The following is a 23,922-nucleotide window of genomic DNA, read 5'->3' as shown; positions in this document are numbered from 1 at the left end:
TCAATTTTCAGGCACTCGAGATACAGAAGAATTTTAATTTTGCTTTCAAAAATCCATAATAGACAATTAGACACCAATATCAGGAATCGAGTTGAATAAATTAACTGTAAACTTTCACAATTCTGGTAAACATTTATGCAAATTATGCAAAATCAATAACAATCACTTTTATCTATGGGGTTTTCCAATAGGAGGTTTCATTTTAAATGGTCCGCTATCTTGGCGGCTGTCACTATAAAGTTGTCATCTTTTGGCATTTGACAACTAAAAACCACGCTATTACTACAAATGGAACGACACAAGCTTCAACGAGGCAATGAAATTGTCAAAATTCAAAACAAAAATGGTGAAAATTCTGCAGGTACAGTTCTCAAAAATTTGAAGCACCTTCTCGGCCGGCAGTATTGAAAATAGTGGAAAAATTATACTTCGCTCAAGAACAGCTGAAAATATTGCTTCATAAAACCCAGGTTTGTCGATTCCTCATCGATCTTGGGAGTTAGGCAGTCCAGAGAAAACATTACACCATAATTTGAGGCCACTTGTTTCACAAGTTTATAAAACCAGAGTTGCAGATTCGGACGACCTTAGAGCACGAATTGTGGCAGAATGTCATTACTTTTGGAATGCTACAGCATGTACGAAATAATTTTGAAGAACGATTTTCTTCGTTGCATGCAATCTAATGGCGAGCACTTAGAGCATTTGCGGTAAATTTTTACTAATACTGTTTTTTAAAAATATTTTTCTTTCAATAGAGATTATACGATCAATTATAACATCTCTATTTCATTTAGTTTTATCGGTAACATAATTCCATAAAAAACACCCTGTAACTTTATGAATATTCACTTGATAGAAAACAAACTGCAGGTTCATACATATTTGAATTCATGCATACAATTGTGATACAAAACTACCCACTTTCCCTATTCGAACTCATGATGGGGTTGCAACCCTCCCCAAGGGGTTGCTAATAGAAAAAAAGCTTTGTTTACCAGATCATGTCCCCCTGTCATCAAAAATCAACCTGTCTGAGTGTTTTCACAAATTCTGATTCGTTGTGGAGTTATTGAGGGTGGACACTTTTAAATGAGACACCCTGTCTACATATATATTGCAAAATCTCAACTCGATCGGATATGTGATGACGGATATATCAGATTTTTTTCTTCCAATATTCTTCTTTTTTATATGGTTCGATGATTTAATCATAGGCGTAACGACAGGGGGTGTTATTGGAGACATAACCCCTCTATTGATTGGAAAAAATTCCAATAATTAAAAAAAATTTTTTTCGTGAAAAATTGCTGTTCAATGTGGAGTAAACCCATCCTCCATGAGTAAACTCTAGTAACGCCATTGGATTGGATAAACTTGAAATTTTGTTTGTAGCACGACATTTTTATTTTATTATCGACTCTCAAAATATCAAACTTGTCGGTTCTGTGGTCACGAAAATCTTGGATATCTTGGTTTTTGATACTCTTCTTTTGGAATTTCTATGATTCCAGTTATGCGATCAACATGAAATTTCGAAATATTCTTTTTATTAAAAAGTTTTTAAAATTTAAAATTTTTCATTATTCATCAAAATACAAATTTAAATCTCGATCGAACTTTGTCATGGAATTAACTAAAAAGCAAATCTTCGAAATGCCGTATTAACGGAACCCGAGACGGAACCTCTAGTCGGATTTTTCCCATTACCTAACTGCGCAATTGGTCTTTCCATTCAATGGCGTTGAAATAGGGGTTACTGGGGGTAATTACTACCCCCCAAGATTTCCAAATTACCAAATCGCAAATTCTCACAAAGACAAAGACTCCTGAGAGAATGAGTCCTCAAATACTTTGTTTTTGAGATATAGGTGTTTAAGTTTTAGTTTTTTTAATTTGAATTGACCATAGATATCCCAATTTAAAGTTTTCATCATGTAATATGCTAATTTTGAATGCAAATCCACAGGGAGATAATTTTTCTGGAAGGATGCCTGATTCTTTCCTTCAGAACTATTTTTTTTGTGAACCGCTGGTAGTTAAAAAAATGTTAAAAGAAACTCTGGTCCAATACTACACTTTTTGGTTTGTTATAGTTTTATCGTATCTGCTATCGATTTCGAAAAAAATATTTCAAACAACTCCCTAGTAATCCTCAGGAAAATCCAAATTATAAAGATCCAGTTAGTAAGCTGTAATGATTGAATTAATTATAAGTTTTGGTACTTATTTACCCACTCTGTATCGAAGATTAATAAAGATTTGATAAACTGATGTAAGCATCGCTAAAAAGTACGACACAATAGAAACACCCTGTATCTCGAAAACAAAGCGTTTGCGGGCTTATGTTCATGGGACTTTTTATTCCTAAAATTATCCAAGGAATCTCTCATTTTCCTCCGTAACTCTAATTTAGGAACATCCAGTATAAGGTAAGAACAACCGAATTGGTAATAAAAAAAATCATTTCGAGTAATTTGGTTCAAACTTCGTTATCAAAATTTTTTTCTCACATCACGGATATGAGTAAACATTGTCGTCAACAAATTTTTTTTTCGATTACCCCCCCCCCCCAAGAAAAAAAGATCTACGCCCTTGATACATTTTCGTTTTTAAGGACGGACAGAATTAAAAAAATTTAGAGACAGTTCGTCATCAACAAGTCGAACCTAATCATTTAGTTCAAACTATTCCCCGCTGAAAATTCTTGAATTACAGAGATTGTGAAGAAATGATCTGCTCGGAGAACAAGCGCTTTAAAAAAATACCTGCGAATTTGCGTCAATAGTTCTCAAATTCCAAGCAGAAACTTTTATTTTCAGACTAACATCATCTGTTAACTGTTAGGAGGTTTCCCAAGACTTATTGCATTGCGCAAAACAACTCCCACACGACCCCAACCATCGAAATGACCTACACACAATTTTTTTTAACGAATTGTTTCCTCATTGCTTCAGTTCAACCGGCTCAAATGGTTCACAACAATTCCCAAGTCCGTTTTCTCGACAAACAAAATTAGACCCCGTGTACTTTGACACTGATACGAATACCGGAATACGTAATTGGGCCATGCAGGAGATGAAAGAGTTTCTCCCGGACGCGACGCTGCCGCTTCTACGCGGGAAATTCAGGAGAAACCGTTGGAATTCGTGAGGATCCGAAACTTTCGAGTATATTGGTTGTTTTCGATATCAATTGGGTTTTTTATTTGAAATAATTGTAGGATGACTTGTTGGTGTTGAAATGAAACGAAGAAATCTTGAAATCTGCGATCTCAAAAAAATAATTTGAGGGATTTAGTCAACACTTGTGCCAAAAAAGTCTTTTCTTCAATTCTGTGGCAATTCCGTTCATTCTGCTATACCTTGTAGAATAAAATCGTGTGGAAATATCTCAGTTGCACATAGATTTTATAGTTATATTTCATTATTATATGTTGGTATTCGGAACTCTCCTGTCACAGATTTATCTATTATCTGTCAATTTTGTGATGTGATACCGAAAACAGTTCTGCAAACCAACAGTTGTTAATGACTAAACGATATTTATGGTAATATTTCATCAATTTCAATGAAAATTAGGAGAATAAAAAGGAAATTATGCATAATACTTATACAGAATGCTCATTCTAACACTCCTTCATTCAAAAATTCGCCACCTCTTGCCTTCTGCAATTGAATTATAAGTAATAAATAACATTTCTTCAATCAATATCATGAAGCAGAGTATGAATTTGGATTTGTTTGTTTCGAATTTCGATGGAAATTTTCGAAAATTCGTAACTATGAAACTATACAGGCTAGAAATTTTTGGGTAAAAAAAAACATTGCATTCAAAGTTATCATTCTTATATAGAATTCTATTTCATGATAACATGTTGGGAAAATATAATTTTTTTTAAATTCAATTTTTTCATTTTCAACTTTTGAATTTAATAAATTGTATTTTAGAGCCTGGAGAAACAATGCCAACAGCAACATTTTTCACCAATTTTCAAGATAATAACTACTAATAAAGCAAATGGAGAAAAAAAGGGAAAAGAAAAAGAATGTGCGGACAGACAGACATAAAATTGAAATGATTCAGAATGATCTGAAATGCATTTTGCAAGCAATTTTGGGTATCGCAGACCAAATTTAATGTAGATCATGTTAGATAACTTGATGTAGGTACCTATTATAAATTCATGATCAACCTCTTTTCGATGCAAATCTTTTTGATCGAAATTCAAATCAAACCAAATTAAACAGAGGATGATATACCTATTCTGATGCTACCAAAAATTTTTTTTAGGAAATCATTGTTTTTACGTACCGAGGAATGCTAGATACAATAAATTGTATTGGAGTATGAATTTTTCATCACAGAGTCAGACCTTATGTCCTCATTTTCATTTTGATTCCAATATATTTAGATGAATTTACAGCATCCTGTTTTGTAAATCACAAAAGACAAAAATTATGATTTCTCCGCTCGTGAAAAGCTAAAAATATCACACTTCAAAGATTCGATTTAATAAATTATTGCACCATCTGGAAATGATTCCGAATATCGTTTTCGGTATCAAATTCGAACAAAAACATTATAAATTTCAATTGAGAATGGGACACCGATGAAAATGAATCGAAAAATCAAAAAACGCAAGTAGCAAAAGTAAAGATAATTTTTCATTCCAATGTTTCCCTAGAAGTCAGGACACTTCAAGAAAACCTTGTCAACCCGGCAACACCGGCGTGACCAAACGCATGCAGGCGTCCGTACCGGGGCCTGGCCCGATGACGTAAAATAACAGAGCACGCTTCGTGACGTCACAATCACGGTCGTAGTGTCTGATATCAGCCGGTGTTCACGTGAACACCACGCAGAAGATCACGCTGTCTGTGTGTGATCAGTCGACCCTGATTGGTCGGCGGAGGCGATCCCCCAATCGTTATTGGCTCGCTCGCCTCCTGCACCAGCAAACACACCCCAGAGCAGTGCTAGCACAATAACATCACCGACTCCGTTCAAAATAAAATCATCAGTGTTTAGTCTTTCGCTGACAGTGAAGTATCCGCTTCAGATATTCAGTTTTATTGTGTAGAGACTTTTTAATTTTTAAGTGCCTGAAGATGTTCGCTAAAGAACCCTGGAGAGTCCTGATTTCTCCTCCAAACAGCCCCCAAAATAAAGACGTTAATGTAAGTGTTTTACGAAATTTTCGCATGTTTACCTACTCCTTTGAAACCTACCAATTATTATTTTTTCGTGTTTTTTCATTGTTTTTATTTATTTATTTTTTTCTTTTCAGACGTCCGATGATGAATCCCTGCATGGTTCATTCACCACCTCCCAGTCTGCAACTTCACCGTTGAGGAATCTCCTGACCCCTCAAAATTCAGACTCTGAAAACGACGAGCATGAATACCCCCTCAAAAAACGCATTTGCAGAAGACAACAATGCGAGCTTGAAAGAAGACTGTTAGACAACGCTACACCACCACCTGAACCAACGCTACCACCACAAGAAACAGAACATTCTACCACCAACAGAACAACGTCTGTCATCATGAAAGCCAACAAAGATGGTTCTTGTTCTTCCACTTCAATACCTTTGGAGCAACCACATGAACAGAATATATTGAAGTTGTTGAAATACAAAATGGGAACGAGAAAAGAAAGAATTTTGGTACAAACTAAGGATAAAGAGAGGGAAGAAGAAGTTACAGCGAAGAGTATTGCTGATCCTGCTCCGACTAGCGAAGTACCCCAACTAACCATCATGTCACCACCTACAATCAACCCTTGCGATGTGCCTGAACCTCCTACTACACCCAGCGTCCCCATGGTTTTTCAACCACCCCAACTGGTCTCTGTGATTCCCCCAAAAAACCACCTGTTGCAACCAATAGCCCCAAAGTTGATAAAACCAACGCATCAATCTCGGGCTTTGTTCTTGTCAGCAGATGGTAAGGTGATCCCAGCTCATATTGTGGTTATTGCTGCGCCTGCGCCGGTTCAAACACCACCAGAACGTCGAAGAGTCTACGAATGCAGTTTCGAAGGCTGCGGCAAAAATTATTTCAAATCATCGCATCTTAAAGCCCACAACAGGACACACACCGGGGAAAAACCTTTTATATGTCAGTGGAAAGACTGCGGTAGAAAATTCAGCAGGTCTGATGAGTTGTCCAGACACAAAAGAACGCATACTGGAGAAAAAAAGTTCGAGTGTTCAGTGTGCCAGAGGAAGTTTATGAGGTCGGACCATTTGGCGAAACACGTCAAGCGACATGCTAAAGAAAGACCTACCTCCAACCAGAGGTTGAGGATTTTGCCATCGTTAAGGCCTTCGACAGTTCTGTGTTGAACGGTTGAAAGGATTGTTATCCAGACTGAAAGCATTGTACATTCCCATTTCCATTATCTCCCTTATCTGTGATTACCAATTACTTTTTATTTATTTAGCTTTACGAATTTGTATTATTGTGTGCATAGTTTCCTGAAACTATGTACGAGAGTATTATTATTGTTTGAATAAAACTATTTTTATATTTAATTTCCCTTTCATTTCATTATCATATATGTGGTAGGAGATAAACGTTTAGAATGCTAATGATCGATTCAAAGAAAATCGGTTCTGAATTGAAGTATGTAATTAATTGTTTTTCCATTTGTACATACTCAACATGAGGTCATTTGGAATACGTATTATCAGGCCTGGATCTATTTATAAACTAATATTTCCGTATAGGTCTATTGAGAACTTTCAGGAAATTAATGACTGTACATACTAAAAATGACATTAGAATTGAACTCGTTAATATTTGGAGAAAACATATTAAAAGTTGCAACATTTCAATCACTCATGGTATACGTGCTTCCATATAAGTAAACAATAATTTATTGTGTCATCTCGTTTTTATTGATCACTCGTTCACCGAAAGCTAAATCTTTTAAAAAATATATACATTTTTTTCAGACCTATTCATAAACGCTGGCTCGCCAGCTTTCAAAAACATGGGGAGCCAATTTTTTTTTTTGGAGGGGCCAAAGTAAATCGAAATAATACGCGAAAATTATAGTTCTGTTGATCTTGTAATTATTTTAGCCTTAGTATGTCAAATTTTAGGGGACGCCCGGGCACCCCCTGACTCCTCCTAGAGTCGCCACTGTTCATAAACTAAATAAAGTAAAAAGACTGAACAAGTTCGATAGAGTAGATTAGTGGATTTGGCGGGTATTTCAGTTCAAAGAAATTATTAGGAAAGAGCTACTGTGATGCATGATATTTGGATATAGATCTTTTTTCCGAGTTTACCGAAACATTTTGATCACTTTTGAAATGTTTTTTTTATGAACTCGACTATGCCAAAGGAGGAAATAAGAAACCATCAGATGCAATCAATTCCAAAATAATACGCGATTCATTTATAAAAAAATCATAATTTTCAATGCCATTTCACCAATTCGAAATGTATTTATAGCGCGCAAAGGAGGAAATAATCTCTGTAATAAATATGGGTTTCTATCACGATCAAACATCATGGACAAGCATTCACGTCATAGTTCTCTTGTTTCTACAATTATGCGTTTCTTATAACTAGGTCCTACTTCATATAAAATTTCAAAAATTGATCTATTGTCCTATTTTCCGAGAATTGTTTCATTTTTCGTTGAAACATTTCCGGCTCTGAACATTATCAAATGCATGCCCAAAAAAGATGATCACAAAGAGTACAAATCAAGTGAACGAAATATCTATTGAATTTTCGAAACATTGTTTTGATAAGAAGTTAATATCAAATTTTTAGATTTGCCGTTGCTAATGTTTCTATAAGTTAAATAAAAAAGGTAGATATATGAACGTATACAATGGTGCCTGTGTTTTTTCAATATCGTTATGGTTTAAAATAGATTTCACGAAATAACATGAATTTAGGATATTTCATTGTTCTGGATATAAGTACAATGGCGAGATTCATTGCAAAAAAGGTTTATTTAATGCTAGGAATTAATAAACTGATAAAGAATACTATTTTGGTGCAATTGTCAGGTTAGGTTTGAAGTCTTAATAAGGCACCGGTTAAGTTTTATTATATTCTAATTCAATTAATATAAAGAATATAATCGACGAATAGTCCAGTGAAATTGATCAACCATTGAAAGACTATTCAGATATTATACATCCTGGGTATCATTAATAAATGTAGTAGGTAAATATGACTGTACTTGCATAGCTTTAACTTCGAATGGTATTTTTTGTCGACTCCAAATGTTGAGTTTGATTATCGATAACATTTGAGGTTGGATTACCAAAAGTTGTACCAACGTAATGACGCAGCTTCTTTATTTATATCTATAATGATTAGTTTCTAATAAGGATGAAATATAATGATGGAACCCGATATTCTACATCTGCAGTTGCTCACAGTAGCAAAAACCTTCAATGCATTTTGATGAGATTGAATTACCGTTTTATTATTACTTTGTTACAACTCTTTTGGTCTATTTGCAATAGTAAAAATTATCTGAAACCTCCTTGAGAAATCAATAAAAAAACCATATGAACATAAAAATAGTTTATTTATAAATATCGAAAATAGTTATAGTTTAAAATAATGTATGCACCTATCTATAAAGCTAAGATTTCATATAAAGAACTATACAGTAGCATTGATATCTGCACACATATGCGCACATACTTTCAACCAATGGTTATAAATTTATAAATGACTAGTTTCAATATTGGGGTATCATCCTCAACTACCAATCACCAGCCATTTTTCGTGGATCTGTTCCACCTCTTGAGTGACAATTGGATGACGAAGGCGCATCCGTACTTCTAGTTTTCCTCCAGTTTTCTTTCTACCATCCATTAGCTGAAATTATGGGACGATCGATTAATTCACAAAATATGCAGGCATTGAAGCATTTGAAAATTAATATAAAAGGTTTTCCAATAAGAGGTTTCACTTTTAACAGCTCGCTATCTAGGCAGCTGTCACTTTTGAAGCTGACATCTTTCTACATTTGACAAATAAAACTATGCCATTACTGAAAATGGAACAACGCAATGAAATTGTTGAAATTTACTATAAAAATGGTGAAAATTTGCAGTCGCAAAACTAAAAACATTAGGGTCGACTTGAAGCACTTAGTTGGCCAGCAATAGTGAAACTACTGGAAAACATTGAGCTGGTGGGACAAGTTAGTTATGTGAGGAATCGAAACCGTGAGCGTCGCTCTAGAACAACTTGAAATATTGATGCATAACCTGTAGTGTTGAAGAAAACCCGATCTTGGAAATTAGACATTCTACAATCTACAACATTCAATCACACTGTATTTTGCATAAAGACTTAGGTGTTAAGGTTTTTAAAGTTAGTTAACGGAATAACTCAATCTGTTCGATCACCAACAACGTAGTATCTTCGTTTATTGGGTCCTTTAGATGCATCAAATGATCCGGATATTCATCGAAAAACCACATTCACTGATGAGGCCCATTTTCACCTATGATGCTACGTTAATAAGCAGAATTGTCGCATTTGCGACACGAAAAATTCAAGAATGATTATTGAAAACCCTCTCTATCCTCAACGTGTCACTGTTTGATGCGGTTTTAAGGCTGGTGGTGTGATTCGACCTTACCTTAAACTATATAAATCTAAGGACCTTACTCATTTGAAAGTAAGACTGAAGCAACTGTTACGGAAAATGTATTGCGCTACCAAACTGTTATTAATGATTTTTTTATGGCCGGAATTGGAAAATGTTGTGAACAACGTTTATTTTCAACTGACGGCCACACAAGCAACGAAACAATCGAATGTTATTTCTCGAAAGGAAGTTCACAATTGGCCACCGACATCTCGCGATTCAACACCTTTAGACTTTTTTCTTTGGGGTCATAATCGATTCAAGAACTTAAAGATATAATTCGTGAAGTTATCGATGACAAACACTCGTAAATGTGCGAATTGGTCATGGAAAATTTCATGAAAAGGATATGGTGCTTCACAATGAAATAAACATCCATTGATTTCTCTTGAAATATGCTCATTTTTTACTTAATATCAAAATGAAACTTCTTATTGGAAAACCCTTTAAATGATAATAAATATATTCAGTTAATGAATGTTCTTGATATGAGTTAGTTTCAATCGTAAATTCGCTTACTATCCAGATTGTACCTATATAGAAACCAAGGACCGTATTCTCGACAAGTGATCTTTCAAAACGTATACGTACTTACAATGCTCTGAACACTAAATGAACGTATACGTTTTGAAAGATCACTTGTCGAGAATACAGTCCCTGTAGGGATGAATTTTAACTTGCTAGCAGTTGGTCAATGTTCGACTAAATTACGTATTTCGTGGTCTCCAAGAAAGTAAGCATTCTGAACGATTTCAGAAAAAAACAAATTCTTAATTACGATTCTTTCGAATTCTTATCGTAAACTTCTAAAGAAAAAACCCGCAATTAGAATAAATACACTGGCAACACAGCAAAGGGTTGACAACACAAACTTTAGGGATTGCCTGGTTTTTTATGCGTTTCCAAGGTGGATACAGTTAGCATATCCATATCGGATTCGCCATTACTAAATTAAATATACCATATAAAACTTACATCGTAGCTTTCGTGGAGCTCGCACTGAGTTTCCAAATTCTGCAACTTGACTGTGACAGTGCCGAGCAGAGTATCACTCCTGAACCAGCCACTGAAACAACAACAAAAGTCGCTAGCGCCCAAACAGCAGCTAGCACACCCAATAATGGCACCCTCTACTTAAAAAGCAAAAATGAAACTAATATACAGTGGTTATCTCGTCGACTAAGCTTGAAAAGCAGAAGCTATGATTAGGTGCTAATTGATACGGTAATATTCAGAGGGGGTAAGTTCAAAAATTCTGCAGAAAAAACATGCAGCAATACATTTAGGGCAATTTCAATATTTGATACCAAAAAGAAAAACTACTAGCAGTTTCATATTCACATCATAATATGTAGATTATTCAAAACTTGAAAAAATAATAAATTTAATAATAATAAAAAATAAATTTTTTGAAATGAATCAAAAGAATAATAAAAATTCTGAAGTTTCATGTATTTGTTATCTGATGGAAAAATTTTGATAATTGATGATTTTGATGATGTTGTGTTGGAAAAAAGAAAGAAAAAATACAACTCATAACATTTTAAATGGAATTTTTTATATTGAAATCATTGAATTTTGAACCTACCCTCCTTCAATCTTCTGAAATAAAAAATATTTATGTGAAGTACTAGGGACTTTCATGAAAATAATTCATTTAATCGCTTTATGTGAATAAAAACAGGCATGATTCAAATATTCAGTTAGATTGAAAATTAGCTCAGCAATAGTTGGTACCATTGAAGGGAGATTAGTGTTTGAAATAGAAATTAAATCAAGACTATTAACAAACTTTCTTTTGGAACCAAATAAAAATAAATTTAACAACCAAAATCACATTTTCCGATCATGCACAAGTGAAAAGTCGAAAATGAGGACAAATAATAATTGGTGAATTTGAATTCAACACACAAAATTCAAAGTTTAATCAGAAAATTAGTTGAAATCTCACAAGAATGAACCATGCAGAAATAACACACACCAACTATATGGAGAGTAATTTAAAAATTTAGTACTGTGTAACTTTTAGCTGAAAAAAAATCAGTTTTCTAGTTTTGTTTAGTCACACATTTTTTAAGAAAACTTCCTCAAAATATTTCAAATAGAGAAGATATTAGATATTTCTACAGTATTCTTAAAATTAAAGAAATACTTGGGTTATATTGTTAATTCGTCTTTCCATGGTATTATCTAGTTAGTAGTGTGAAACACATACAGGGTGAACCATCAACTATGAATGGTTCGTGAAGAGAAAATCATTATAGCTAACATATATAGAGTTTTCCAATTCAAAATGGTTGTAATGGCAACACTGTAATTTTTTTGAAATTTCGTATGTCATTTGTGTTCAGTAGGCTATATTTAATCATGAAAAGATACAAGCTTCAACAGTTCAGAAATAGTTGATTTGTTTTAACGAAATCATTGCTTGTTTGTGAATACTTCTTGAAGCATGTTTCTTTCCATGATTGCATGACATAACCTACTGAACATAAACGACATAAGAAATGTCAAAAATTAATACACATTGTTGCCCAAATAACCATTTTGAATTATATGATTCCAATTGGAAAACCTTATATTGAAAAGGTTTTTTTATAGAAAAACTGATGTTTTTGAATATAGAAAGAAGAAATAGCACATAACAAATGTAGACAGAGAGGAAACAGCAGACGAGAAATGCTCTATACCTGAACTCTACACATACAAACACAAACATTACTTACCCTTTGGAGTAAACTTCAAATTTAACGGCATGTCTTTTGAAAGCCCTCTGGCAAGATCTTTGAGTTCTATTTATTGGCACCATGAAAGTAGCATCATATTCTGGATTATTCGTGTCCTTTATGGTTGCAGTTTTCTCGGTAAAAGGGGATTCCTGGGGCCACGGGAACGAGAATTTCACATAGGTATCAATATCTTTCGGAGTCTCAGTGTTATAGTTGATACCTCTAAGTATAGCGATTTCCAATTCGTTGTCTGTTAGTTCTGTGAATGACTTGACAACTGAAAAGTCTTTATTTTCATAGTGAAACTTCGGAACGCCAGCTCCTGGTGTCTTTTTAGCCAACCTTATCACATCTAAATCTTTGGTTACGTTAAGAGCGAGTCGTTCGAACCTGTTGGTACCGGCAACATCTCCAAGAGTTTTGTTATGGTCTCTGGTGGTGAGACACATCTTTAGCTGTTTTTGCAGTTGATGCTCGAGACGGGTGAGGATGTCTGTGCTGGACGGATCATCATCTAGGCAGTCATCGGCACTGACCATGTCAAATCTAATCAAAATTTGACTCTTACTATAAATAGACCAATCACATAAAATAAAAATTTAGATGCCTAAAAATTCTTGTGTTTCAACGATTCCAATTCTTTCTAAATAAACAGTTGACCAAACTTATATTCCCATAACATTGAACAGGCTATTTGACATTATAAAGAAATATTGGCCTATTTATTGACGTCTTCATTGATTGTATTTTTTAAGCATTGAAAAATAGTCTATATTTATTATCACTGAGAAGCAAATTGGATTGAGAGAGCTTGCGATAACTTAATTTGAAGTAAACGCGTGGCGTTGTATAATTCCTATTTTTTTTTTAAAGAATGATAAATTTGAAAGATTTGTCAAATAGCTTATTGAGAAAAACATTGATGTGCGGATGAACCAAAACCAACTTTCAAAATAATTTTAATATCTGTAAAAAATTAATATAATCAACAGTTTTACTCACTCTTTATCAAGCTGCGATTTTTCATCAGGAGGCAAAGGCAAAGTTGAGAAGTCTACAGGCAGTCCGCAAGAAGCAGCTTCTATCAGTTTATCGAAGCCTTTTGCAGTGCGTAGAAACTCCTTAGCTTGCGTTAATTCACCTTTATTCTTTGCTTTCAGGGCAGCTTGCTTGAACTGTTTCTGCCTCAGTAGGAGAATTTGCATTTGTTGATCGGCCCTACTGTTTGGAATCTGATTGCCTGCCAAAGAAATCATCAATTTTTAAAATTCCTCTAAAATTAATATTTTTAATTGTGCACCAACTCACACTTTTTTTTCACTCTGAAAGAATAATATTCGATAGAATCTGAAAAATCCATTTTCCAAGCTACATGAATGTTAAAGCGTAATAATGAAAATGTCTTATCATGAATTATCTTGAGGAAACGGTATTGGAAGTAATCATTTTATTATCAGAGAAGCCAAGTAAGTTTTCCTTTTGATTATTAGTTACAATGAAATTTCTACAAGCACAAGAATGATGAGAATGTATAAGAAATTTAACAAAAGTGAAAGACAACTAATTAGAAGCTTTGAAAATGTGTCAAAAATTTTTTTAGATTCCGGAGAAATATCAAATAATTTAAAAATAACCTTTTTAGGAAATCAAGATTATGCAATAATTTCAGTGACTCAATATCAAAAGTATGGTATTTTTCTCACATCATTCTGAAAGAGTTTTTCCTCCTACCTTTTATTATATTTTCAAATCTAATTTATCCTTCATTATTGAGAGAGAAATTTCCAAATAAGCACATGCATCTAGTAATTTTAATTGCAAAGAAAATCATAAATTTTCAACTTTCAAAGGTTCAACAAAACCAAAAATTTCGATAGCCAAGCTTCAATAATAAGATTATTTTCAAGTTATGTAGAAAATGAATGAAATGTGCAGAAAATGAGACGTATAGGTGAGATGAAGAGCAAAGCACACATATAGAACATTTCATTCTACCTGTATTGCGAGTTGACTGATGTTTAGGAGCTGATGGCTTAGGAGATGACGCTTCAGATGATGGTCCAGAGGCATCAGGACCAGTAGATACTGGCGCAGGCTTAGGACCTTGTAGAGGAGGGAAACCAGGTGGTACTGGTAACTCATCCACCGCAACAGGTCGTCCCGCTTTATTCTGTTTTATGGCTTGCTCAAACTGTTTGATAATTCTACCGATTCTACGAGCTTTACTAGCATTTTCCTCGGATTTGGCTTTCTCCTCCTGCTTTTTATAGAAATCTACACATTGAGCAAGAGCTTCTCCTAGAGATGCTGGCGGAGATTGTGCATTCTCCTCAGGAGTACTTTCTATGTAATCAAAAAAATTATTGAGAATTCATCCAACTCAAAAGGTATGATTATCCTTATTTAACTGTAAATGTGAGTAAAAATTTTCTAGTAAATATACTGATAATACATCATTGTTTCGTATTGTTCAATTTAGTAATAAATTATTTCAAACTTGATTTTCAGATTTATCATTTGAAATCATGAAGCACATTCCTAACCAACTAATTTTTAAACTAAATTTTCTCATTCAGTTCTTGAAGTTTATCAAATATTCCAAAAATTTCAGTAACAGTTTATAATCTAGACTCTAAAAACCATTTTATTTCAATTTATAGACAAAAAATCAGAATTTTCTATCCCACCTAAATATTCAAAGCATATAAACATTAATTAAAATTTAAAGACTACTTACCATGTACTTCTGTACTTTGCTGCATTTTTTCTTCTACTTTGGGACTTTCTACTTCTGGAGGTCCAGGCATTTGAGAAATATCTACTGCTTGCCCATTCTGGACAGCCTCCATAACATGTTCAAATTGTTTAGCTGTTTTCAGATAGCTGACTGCTGATTGAACATCATTTGATTTTTTTGCTTTCAATGCTGCCATTTTATATTGCATGTGTCTTTGTTTCAGGAGACTTAAAAGATTTTCATCCACAGACGGCAGAGAAGTATCCATTTCCTTTTCAGGTGATATTTTTTCTGGGCTACTAGGTGTTGGGAGTGCTTCTGCATGTTCAATTTCCATTATGTTAGGTTCTTTAGGAGTTGCTTCACTTTCAGCAGGTTGTGCTTTGGAAATTTTTACTTCAGGTGGAATATCATTTATATTAATTGGTTTCCCACTTTTTACTTGTTTAATCATATCCTTAACAGTATTCTTTCCTCTAGCATATCGTCTAGCTTTACTTGTTTCACCAGTTTCTTTTGCATGTTTTTCTGCAGCTTCATACATTTCAAATCTCTTCTCCAATAATTCTAGATCTGCTGAGGGTGGAGATTCTGCACTTGGAGGCTCAACCTCTGGTGGACTACTATCTTCAACTTCATCTTCTCCTGAAGTTAAAATGTATCAATCATAACAGAACACCATAGTGTAATTATAAACTTACCAACAATTTCATTCAGTTCACTCAGCAAATCTGGATCGTTTTCATCTACAGAAATATCATCATCAGATGGAACGTCCTTCATGCTTTCTGCTACCATTGCATCAAAATTTTTTTGTGGAATAGGCTTTTTCCTTTGTGGTCTTTTGACAGCATTGTTACCAGCTAAAGCCATCAATTCTGCTTCCAGATCACTATCATTTTCATCAATATCTGCATTTACACCAGTGTCGAAATCAATATTGAATAAGCCGTTCTGTTGAAAAATAATAGAAGTCATTTCTAAGCTTATTTTGATGTAACAATATCATTACTTACAGGCTTTTTTCCACCTCCTCGTTTCATTGTTCAGTTGAATATAAATTAATTTGCAGAAATATGAAAATTGAGCACTTCCGTTTGACTTCTTTATTGACAAAATACGTTATGATTTAATGAATCACCCATAACAAGGCAAAACGAGTTTCTGAAGAAAAGTAAACCTTGAACAAAAATGTCGAAAACACAAAATGTTCAATTGTCAAAATCATATGTTCTGAACTTTAGAACTACTGACAGAAAACTTCAGAGGTTATATAAAATTAACATTTATTGTTAATGTTGTGACAGAAATATAAAATGCATAAAGATGTTCATAAGGCAATAATGATAATATAATCTATAATAAATTAATTAATTAAAAAACTAAGTTTACTTTGCCCTCTAGTGGCCATAACATAAACTAGTCTAAAAGGTAAAAATAGTGCTGCCTCTAGTGGCGACAGCATTAACTAGACTTGAGGGAAAATTACAGTACTATCACTATCCTCTAGTAGTGTTAAAATGAACCAGAAATAGAAAACTCTATCACTATAATGCTGCCATCTAATGAATGTAGCATGAATAAGACGTAGTCTCTAGTGGACAGTCCTTGTCCAAAACTATACTTTTTTTTGGGCATTTTGAAATAATGTTCTCGAGGTACCTTTGAAAATAGAGTGTCAGTGAATAAGAGCTGCAAAATTACATGTTTTCGTGTTTTTTCATTCGGAACTAATGAATTGTTCTAATGTACCTATATACCGCGTGTTTCTCTTATTGAAATATTTGTAACTACTAATGTTCTTATTAGTAGAACCTAGAACCAAATCCAACACATAAAATTATTTATATAACAATATGAACGATGTTCATAAGTATCAAATAAGAAATTCATAGTTGAAAATCAAGTCCATTATATTTTAGATATTCAATTTTTTGATTTGATAATAATGATCATGAATATCTCTAGTATCTTCGTACTTTCCAAAAAGGATAAAATTTCAATTTCGTTTAGAACATAGCAAATGGCATTTAATCATTATTTTTAATGTACCAAATTCCATTTACTACAATTCTTAATTTCTTTATTGACTATTGATAGATCTTATTGTAGGTAGACGGTGTTTTCCCTGCTCCGTGAACTTGAAAATGGAAAATAATCTATTCAAATATTCCAATCTAACGAAGTAAATGATTGCATTATTTTGGAAACAATTATCACTTTATGCAATTGGTGTCTTATCTGATGGGTTTTCACCGAAGCATATATAAATATGTACCTTTCTTAGCTTCGATGCAATTAAAGGTATATATTTATATACGTCTGACAAGTACCTACCAGTTATACTTACATAGATTTCCGGTGAAGTGAAGATTAAGTATTATTATTTCTTGAAATGGACAGAGGTTATGTGGTAGACAGAAAAACTCATCCCAAAGATACTGCTGGTATTTGGTCATTGTTGACCTTCTCGTAAGTTCTTCACCAATGTCTCGCGACAAAGGTATAATATGTTCGACCATTACCACTTTTTTGTTGTCTTGAGTACAATGCTTCAAAAGATGCATATCAACAGAGTTAAGTATGGATCAAGATATTGAAGGTTTAGTGTCGCTACATTTGTTGTTTGAAAAAAAAAGGACGAAAACGAGTTTTTTATGGAAAAATAATACTGTGCAAACAAGCACGTATCAATCGATAACAAATAAGTATAGGATAATTGATTGATACGTTAATAATCGGAATCTCTTCCTTGCCCTCACCATAGTAACTATGGTGAGGTACCGATTCACAAGGGAACAGCTTTTTTGGTGCCGGGATATTTTGGGCTGATTCTATATCATTTTGATCTCCTGAATTCAAATAACGTACTTATTCATTTTCACCTAGCAGCTCAAATTTTTAAGATATACAATTTTAGAGAAATATAAAGATAAGATATATAAAGGGTGTTTTTTTTAGAGCTATAGAACTTTAAATTGCAATAAAACAACGATGGATTATTCGATTGACATGAATTTTATTTATCCGCAAGATAATCTCGTGGCATTACATTTTAAATATGATTTCTGGTATATGACCGCCACGGCTGCCTCAGGTGTAGCCCAATCTGGACGTCCAATTTTCGATGACTTTTTCCAACATTTGTGGCCGTATATCGGCAATAACACGGCGAATGTTGTCTTCCAAATGGTCAAGGGTTTGTGGCTTATCCGCATAGACCAATGACTTTACATAGCCCCACAGAATATAGTCTAGCGTTTTTAAATCACAAGATCTTGGAGGCCAATTCACAGGTCCAAAACGTGAAATTAGGCATTCACCAAACGTGTCTTTCAATAAATCGATTGGTGGCACAAGCTGTGTGACATGTTGCGCCGTCTTGTTGGAACCACAGCTCCTGGACATCATGGTTGTTCAATTTAGGAATGAAAAAGTTAGTAATCATGGCTCTATACCGATCACCATTGACTGTAACGTTCTGGTCATCATCGTTTTTGAAGAAGTACGGACCAATGATGCCACCAGCCCATAAAGCGCACCAAACAGTCAGTTTTTCTGGATGTAACGGTGTTTCGACATACACTTGAGGATTAGCTTCACTCCAAATGCGGCAGTTTTGTTTGTTGACGTAGCCATTCAACCAGAAGTGCGCTTCATCGCTAATGGACGTAGTGCGCGATACGTATTCCGCACAGAACCATTATTTTCGAAATAAAATTGCACTATTTGCAAGCATTGTTCAGGCGTGAGTCTCTTCATGATGAATTGCCAAACCAAATTGAGAATAAATCACTTGACAGCTGTTAAATCGGTCGCCATCTTGAACAGTATTGCCAACTTAAAGTTATATACCTCGAAAAAAAACACCCGTAATAATATACATTATTTCAACTCAAATCCGTAAGTGTAGTAAACAAAAATAGATAAATAATTTTATTTTAGTTATAGGTACAATATTAATCCGTACTTACAAACAAAAAAAAACATCAAATAGTCATTCAACACTTCGAAAGCTACTTTTTCGAGACATTCTTGAATGTTTTTTTAAACACCTCCTCTTCAAACTCCAGCAGTAGGTAATCTGCCATCATGTGCATGTCCCATCTTCCTTGGTAGCGGTCCTCCATAACTTTAATGGCGAATTGGTGAAATCTTTCACCTTGTTCCTCACTCATGTCTCCTAAATTTTCTGGAAAACGGAAAGTGGCTATGTAAATAGTGTATTTTAATACTCATATTGCATGATAAGGATTTGAAACTATTAAGCATCTTGGTAACCATTTCAACATAGTGATGAGCTTTATGTTTGTATTATTTTATTCAACTGCAACAAATGATGTCCAAGCTTCTGATTCAACTTGATTCATTGGATTTATGAAGGCAGGATCCTTAATTAATTGTCTTATTTGTGGGCCTTCAAATATCCCTGTTTTGAGTTTTTCTGTGCTTAACTGATGCATTCTTACCCTATATATGCAAAACATGACCCATTCTTAGCAAGAGCCTTTACAAATTGCTTCATTAAGCCCAAATTTATATGTAACGGAGAAAGTATGTTTTTTCTCTTATTTACCTGAGTTAGGTGATTAAAAAAGCCAGTTCAGGTACCCGATAGGCAATGGTTCCACTAATTATAGATATACCTGGAATTACTCAATTACAAACTGACACTAAAACCATTGTAGGTACCTACATTAATGAATATATAATAATGTCAGAACTCTCATAAATGAATAATATACTGAATGAAACCCACATTGGTAGATAAGTTGATGTATCTAAAAAAGTAGAGTGGATAGAGAAAAACGGATTGCCTGTACAGATTAAGCGTACCAAATATAGTTAAAATCAGCTCTAAAATCCCAGGCACCAAAAAAAATTTTTTTTTGCCCTGTGATATTAACGTATCAATCGATAATAAATTAGTAGGATCCCACAACAGACTAGAATAATTGGAGGTTTTAAAATCCCGTGAATTTCACATTTGCACAAGCTCAATATCTGTTAGGTTCCAATTTCATCAAAATCGAATAAGAATTGTAGAAATTAAGGCTGTTACAAAGATTTGCCGACACCCCGACACACAGATAGAAAGATGAATGCTTCTTGTTTTGTTTTACAAAATCAAAACACAAAACTTATGTCTTATTGAAGGTACATCCATCCCTTGATACGAAGGGGAAATAAAAGATATCTAAATGAAGATGACATCTGCGAAGTTTATTCAAAGTTCAATTCAAACAATCATGGCAATAAATTTGAAACATTATGGGAACACCAGACAGTCAAAAAAGGAAAGCGAAAATCAGTTATGAGGTTGTTAATTGACCGTTTTTGGAGGAAATATTTATTACTTGGAATTTTTCAGATGATTGTAAAAGTATCATATGCGTAAGTATACATCAGATAGGTATTTCTTTCAATTTTTTTTTGTATATCATAGTAGATATTATTTATGGAAATATGTTTAGTTGTTAAATATCCGATGTATTGGAAGAGAACGAAATTTTCCTAAATCTAAATTGTAAGCAATAAAAACGAACATTAAAAGCAAGTTTTGATACCAATACAAGAGAACATTTGTACGATGGCAGAATAGTTTCATCCTTCATGGATAAAAACATGAAGAGGAACGCACAATGCCGAAGCCTGTAACTTCAAAAGTTGATAAAATTTTGAATTGACTGACTTATTTTAACCCAAATCCTCATGCTTACACCAGAATTAGTGTAGAAGCAGGTTCGGAAATAGAAAGAATATCTATTCTAGGACTAATAATCTATTTAAAATCTGTAAGAGCGAATACCACCACGTGACTGCTCAGTTCAAAACGAAATTATAGATTTTTTCCTCTTATAACCACCGATTTTTATGGGGTTTTCACATAATTTTTTTAAACAATAACCCACATCGTAGAGTTTGAAGCTGTTTAAGTGCAATAAACCTGAATTTTTGCGTCGATATGTGACAATGCGACAGTTGGCACACGATGAACCGAATCCAAAGCGAGGAAAAACACAGTCAGCTGGCAAGGTTATGGCATCAGTGTTTAGGGATGCGCAAGATATAATATTCATTGATTACCTCCAAAAGAGCCAGACCATCAACAGCGATTATTATATAGCGTTATTGGATCGTTTAAAGGATGAAATCGTTAAAAATGATCCCATTCTAATGAAAATAAGGTGCTGTTTCATCAAGACAATGCGCCGTGTCACAAATCAATGAAAACAATGGCAAAATTGCATGAATTGGTCTTCGAATTGCTTCTGCATCCACCGTATTCGCCAGATCTGGCCCCCAGTGACTTTTTCCTGTTCTCAGACCTCAAAAGAATGCTAGCTGGAAAGAAATTTGGCGCCAATGAAGAAGTAATCGCCGAAACTGTGGCCTATTTTGAAGCGAAAGACAAATCGTACTATAAAAATGGTATCGAATAGTTGGAAGATCGCTATAATCGCTGTGTCGCCCTCGTAGGCAACTATGTTGAATAATAAAATCAAATTTTGCCAAAAAAAATGTGTTTTACTATGATAGATCGGAAACTTTTAATTGGCCTGTTCTCAGTACAAAGTTTGGTCATCGCATGAGAGCCAGAGGGGAAATAAATGGGTTAATTTAATAAAAGCCACGTGGTGGTAATCCCTCCTAATTACCTAGAACGAAAATTTGACAAATTAAAAGAGAATCATTTTCAACTGAATGAATGTAATTTTTAACACTAACTCTTTCAGAATCTTGACCCCAACTGCTGTAGCCAAACTTGTGCACTACTTCAAAGAGAACCAGACGGACACAACGAAAAACGAGGCTTGGTTCAACGGTGGAATAGTGATTTTCACGAACAGCGCCTATCTTTTCTACGAACATCACTATGCCTTGCTGAAGACTGAATTTGGATTAGAAGTAGTTATTTCGTTGTCTTCTTTGATTTATCGCAAATCTCTCAAGTTGAGTCCTGCAAAACTTCAAGAGATTTCTGTTGGAAAAATCAACACGGCTATAGTGAAAGATATTGTCCTAATTGAACAAGCTGCTCTTTACTTGAACGATCTTTGGGTGGAGATAGTTCAGATGGTTGTTGTTTTGTACATGCTGTATTCGAGGATGGGTATATCTGGAGCTGCTGGTATTGCAACTGTTTTGGTTGTTTTGATTGGACAGCGTAAGGAAAATTAATTATTTGTTGACGTTTGATTTTGTTAGAATGAAGATATCAAAGGCATTATTTTTTCAGTGTATATAGCGTATGCTATTTTTAAAAAGAGGAAAGCAGCGAACACAAAGTCTGATGAACGTCTTCAGCTGACTCAAGAAATCATTACAGCTATAAGGGTCATAAAGATGTACGTTTGGGAGAAATTTTTCGCCAACAAAATTATTGATTCCCGAAAGTAAGTGCTATACAAAATATTCAAATGCTTATATCAATGTCAGCTATGTGAATTGTCTAGTGTCATGAATTTTCACTTTACAGACAAGAAATACAGAAGTTAAGAACACTCGCCGTCCTCAGATTACTTTCAGCATTCATGGGATTCTTATGTTTCAAGCTATCGTTTCTTATCGTTATCCTAGTGTTTCTTTGGACCGGTCATAGCTTGACTGCCGAGTTGGTCTACTTCACAACAACGTGTTTCCAAAGAGCGAGAAGAGCCATAGCTTTTATCATACCATCATGTACAAGTACTATCGCCCAATTCATAGCATGCTTGAAAAGAATTGAATTAATTCTCAATGCTGAAGAGATTGAGCCAGATGAACAAATGCAGTCTGTTATAATGCCGAAAGTAGATTTTGTGACGACAGATATAGGAGTCGGTAAGATTCTAATCTTGAAAGATATTAACATGAAACTCAGACCGGGTTTGAATGTTCTTATTGGTCCTGTTGGATGTGGAAAGAGTACGATGATCAAAGCGATGCTTAGAGAATACGAGCTTCTTTCTGGAAAAATGAATATTGAGGGTACAGTTTCATACTCCCCACAGAATCCTTGGGTTTTTCCTTCATCTATAAAACAGAATATTGTTTTTGGTCAAGAGTGGGATGAAGCTAGATATAAACAAGTACTTGAGGTATGTGCTCTAAAGTTTGATCTTGATGGTTTAGCAGAAGGTGACGAAACAATTTTGACTGATTGTGGTGTTAATCTGAGCAAAGGACAACAAACTAGAGTGAATATAGCTAGAGCCCTGTTCAAAAACAGCGATATATATTTGTTTGATGATTCGCTGTCTTCTTTAGACGGCCATGTTAAGAACTATATATTTGAGAACAGCATTCAAGGTTATTTGAAAAATAAACTTGTTATCCTTGCAACTCACGATACAAAATTTGTCAGCAAAGCTGACAACGTTATCATAATGTTAGATGGTACAGTGACATATTCAGGAAAACCAATTGATATCCCTTCAAAACTCACCCAAAGTCTCGAAAGCCTGGATAAAGATTTATGCGAGTCAGACGAAGAGAATTATGAAGAAAACAAAGGAATTGAGGAAGAAAAACCATGTAATGAAAATACTGAACTGATAGCAAAGATGTGCACATCTGTGAAAGCAAACGTATACCATGAAACCATAGGAACTGGAGGAGTTGGATGGAAGAACTACAAGAAATATTTCATGTTTGGGGGAGGTTTTACTGTATTCTTCATCGTTTTTGGATTTTATATTATTGTAGATGTTTGTTCTGGCTATTCCGAGAAACTAATGACTTATTGGTAAGTAGATTCAATATGACAATAGGTTATAGTATGTAGATTATGAAAGAAAAATTAGGGATGTATATGTATAACTTTATACCACT

General features: G+C 34.2%; 3 protein-coding genes across 7 annotated transcripts in view; 2 read left to right on the top strand and 1 right to left on the bottom strand.

Moving 5' to 3' along the window:
* The first annotated feature begins 4,954 nt into the window (after window positions 1–4,954).
* Window positions 4,955–6,538, top strand: LOC123678228 (Krueppel-like factor 6). The gene is made up of 2 exons (XM_045615128.1): window positions 4,955–5,180; window positions 5,291–6,538. The coding sequence occupies exons 1-2, from the start codon at window positions 5,112–5,114 to the stop codon at window positions 6,347–6,349; spliced, it is 1,128 nt and encodes a 375-aa protein (XP_045471084.1). The 5' UTR covers window positions 4,955–5,111; the 3' UTR covers window positions 6,350–6,538.
* A 2,008-nt stretch (window positions 6,539–8,546) lies between these two features.
* LOC123678818 (coiled-coil and C2 domain-containing protein 1-like) lies at window positions 8,547–16,318 on the bottom strand. Of its 5 annotated transcripts, none has more exons than XM_045616048.1 (8): window positions 16,125–16,317; window positions 15,810–16,062; window positions 15,109–15,753; window positions 14,367–14,714; window positions 13,374–13,611; window positions 12,369–12,938; window positions 10,618–10,747; window positions 8,547–8,861 (listed from the first exon to the last, which is right to left on the bottom strand). In XM_045616048.1, exons 1-8 carry the CDS (start codon window positions 16,149–16,151, stop codon window positions 8,742–8,744), a joined length of 2,331 nt encoding a protein of 776 aa, XP_045472004.1. In that variant the 5' UTR covers window positions 16,152–16,317; the 3' UTR covers window positions 8,547–8,741. The 5 variants fall into 5 exon arrangements, with proteins under 5 accessions (XP_045472004.1, XP_045472007.1, XP_045472005.1 ...); XM_045616051.1 differs by having other exon boundaries at window positions 10,618–10,708; window positions 16,125–16,316; XM_045616049.1 differs by having other exon boundaries at window positions 12,369–12,917; window positions 16,125–16,316.
* Window positions 16,319–17,427: 1,109 nt separating this feature from the next.
* The window catches only part of LOC123677872, a 34,102-nt gene continuing 27,607 nt past the window's right edge, over window positions 17,428–23,922 (top strand). The window contains exons 1-5 of the mRNA XM_045614602.1: window positions 17,428–17,580; window positions 20,266–20,502; window positions 21,846–22,276; window positions 22,349–22,505; window positions 22,589–23,836. Coding sequence (XP_045470558.1) covers window positions 17,504–17,580; window positions 20,266–20,502; window positions 21,846–22,276; window positions 22,349–22,505; window positions 22,589–23,836 — 2,150 coding nt within the window. The 5' untranslated portion in view covers window positions 17,428–17,503. The remainder of the gene's footprint in view (window positions 17,581–20,265; window positions 20,503–21,845; window positions 22,277–22,348; window positions 22,506–22,588; window positions 23,837–23,922) is intronic.

Source organism: Harmonia axyridis, chromosome 4, assembly GCF_914767665.1.
Source record: "Harmonia axyridis chromosome 4, icHarAxyr1.1, whole genome shotgun sequence".
NCBI lineage: Eukaryota > Metazoa > Arthropoda > Insecta > Coleoptera > Coccinellidae > Harmonia > Harmonia axyridis.
This window is presented reverse-complemented; position numbering and strand designations above follow the sequence as displayed.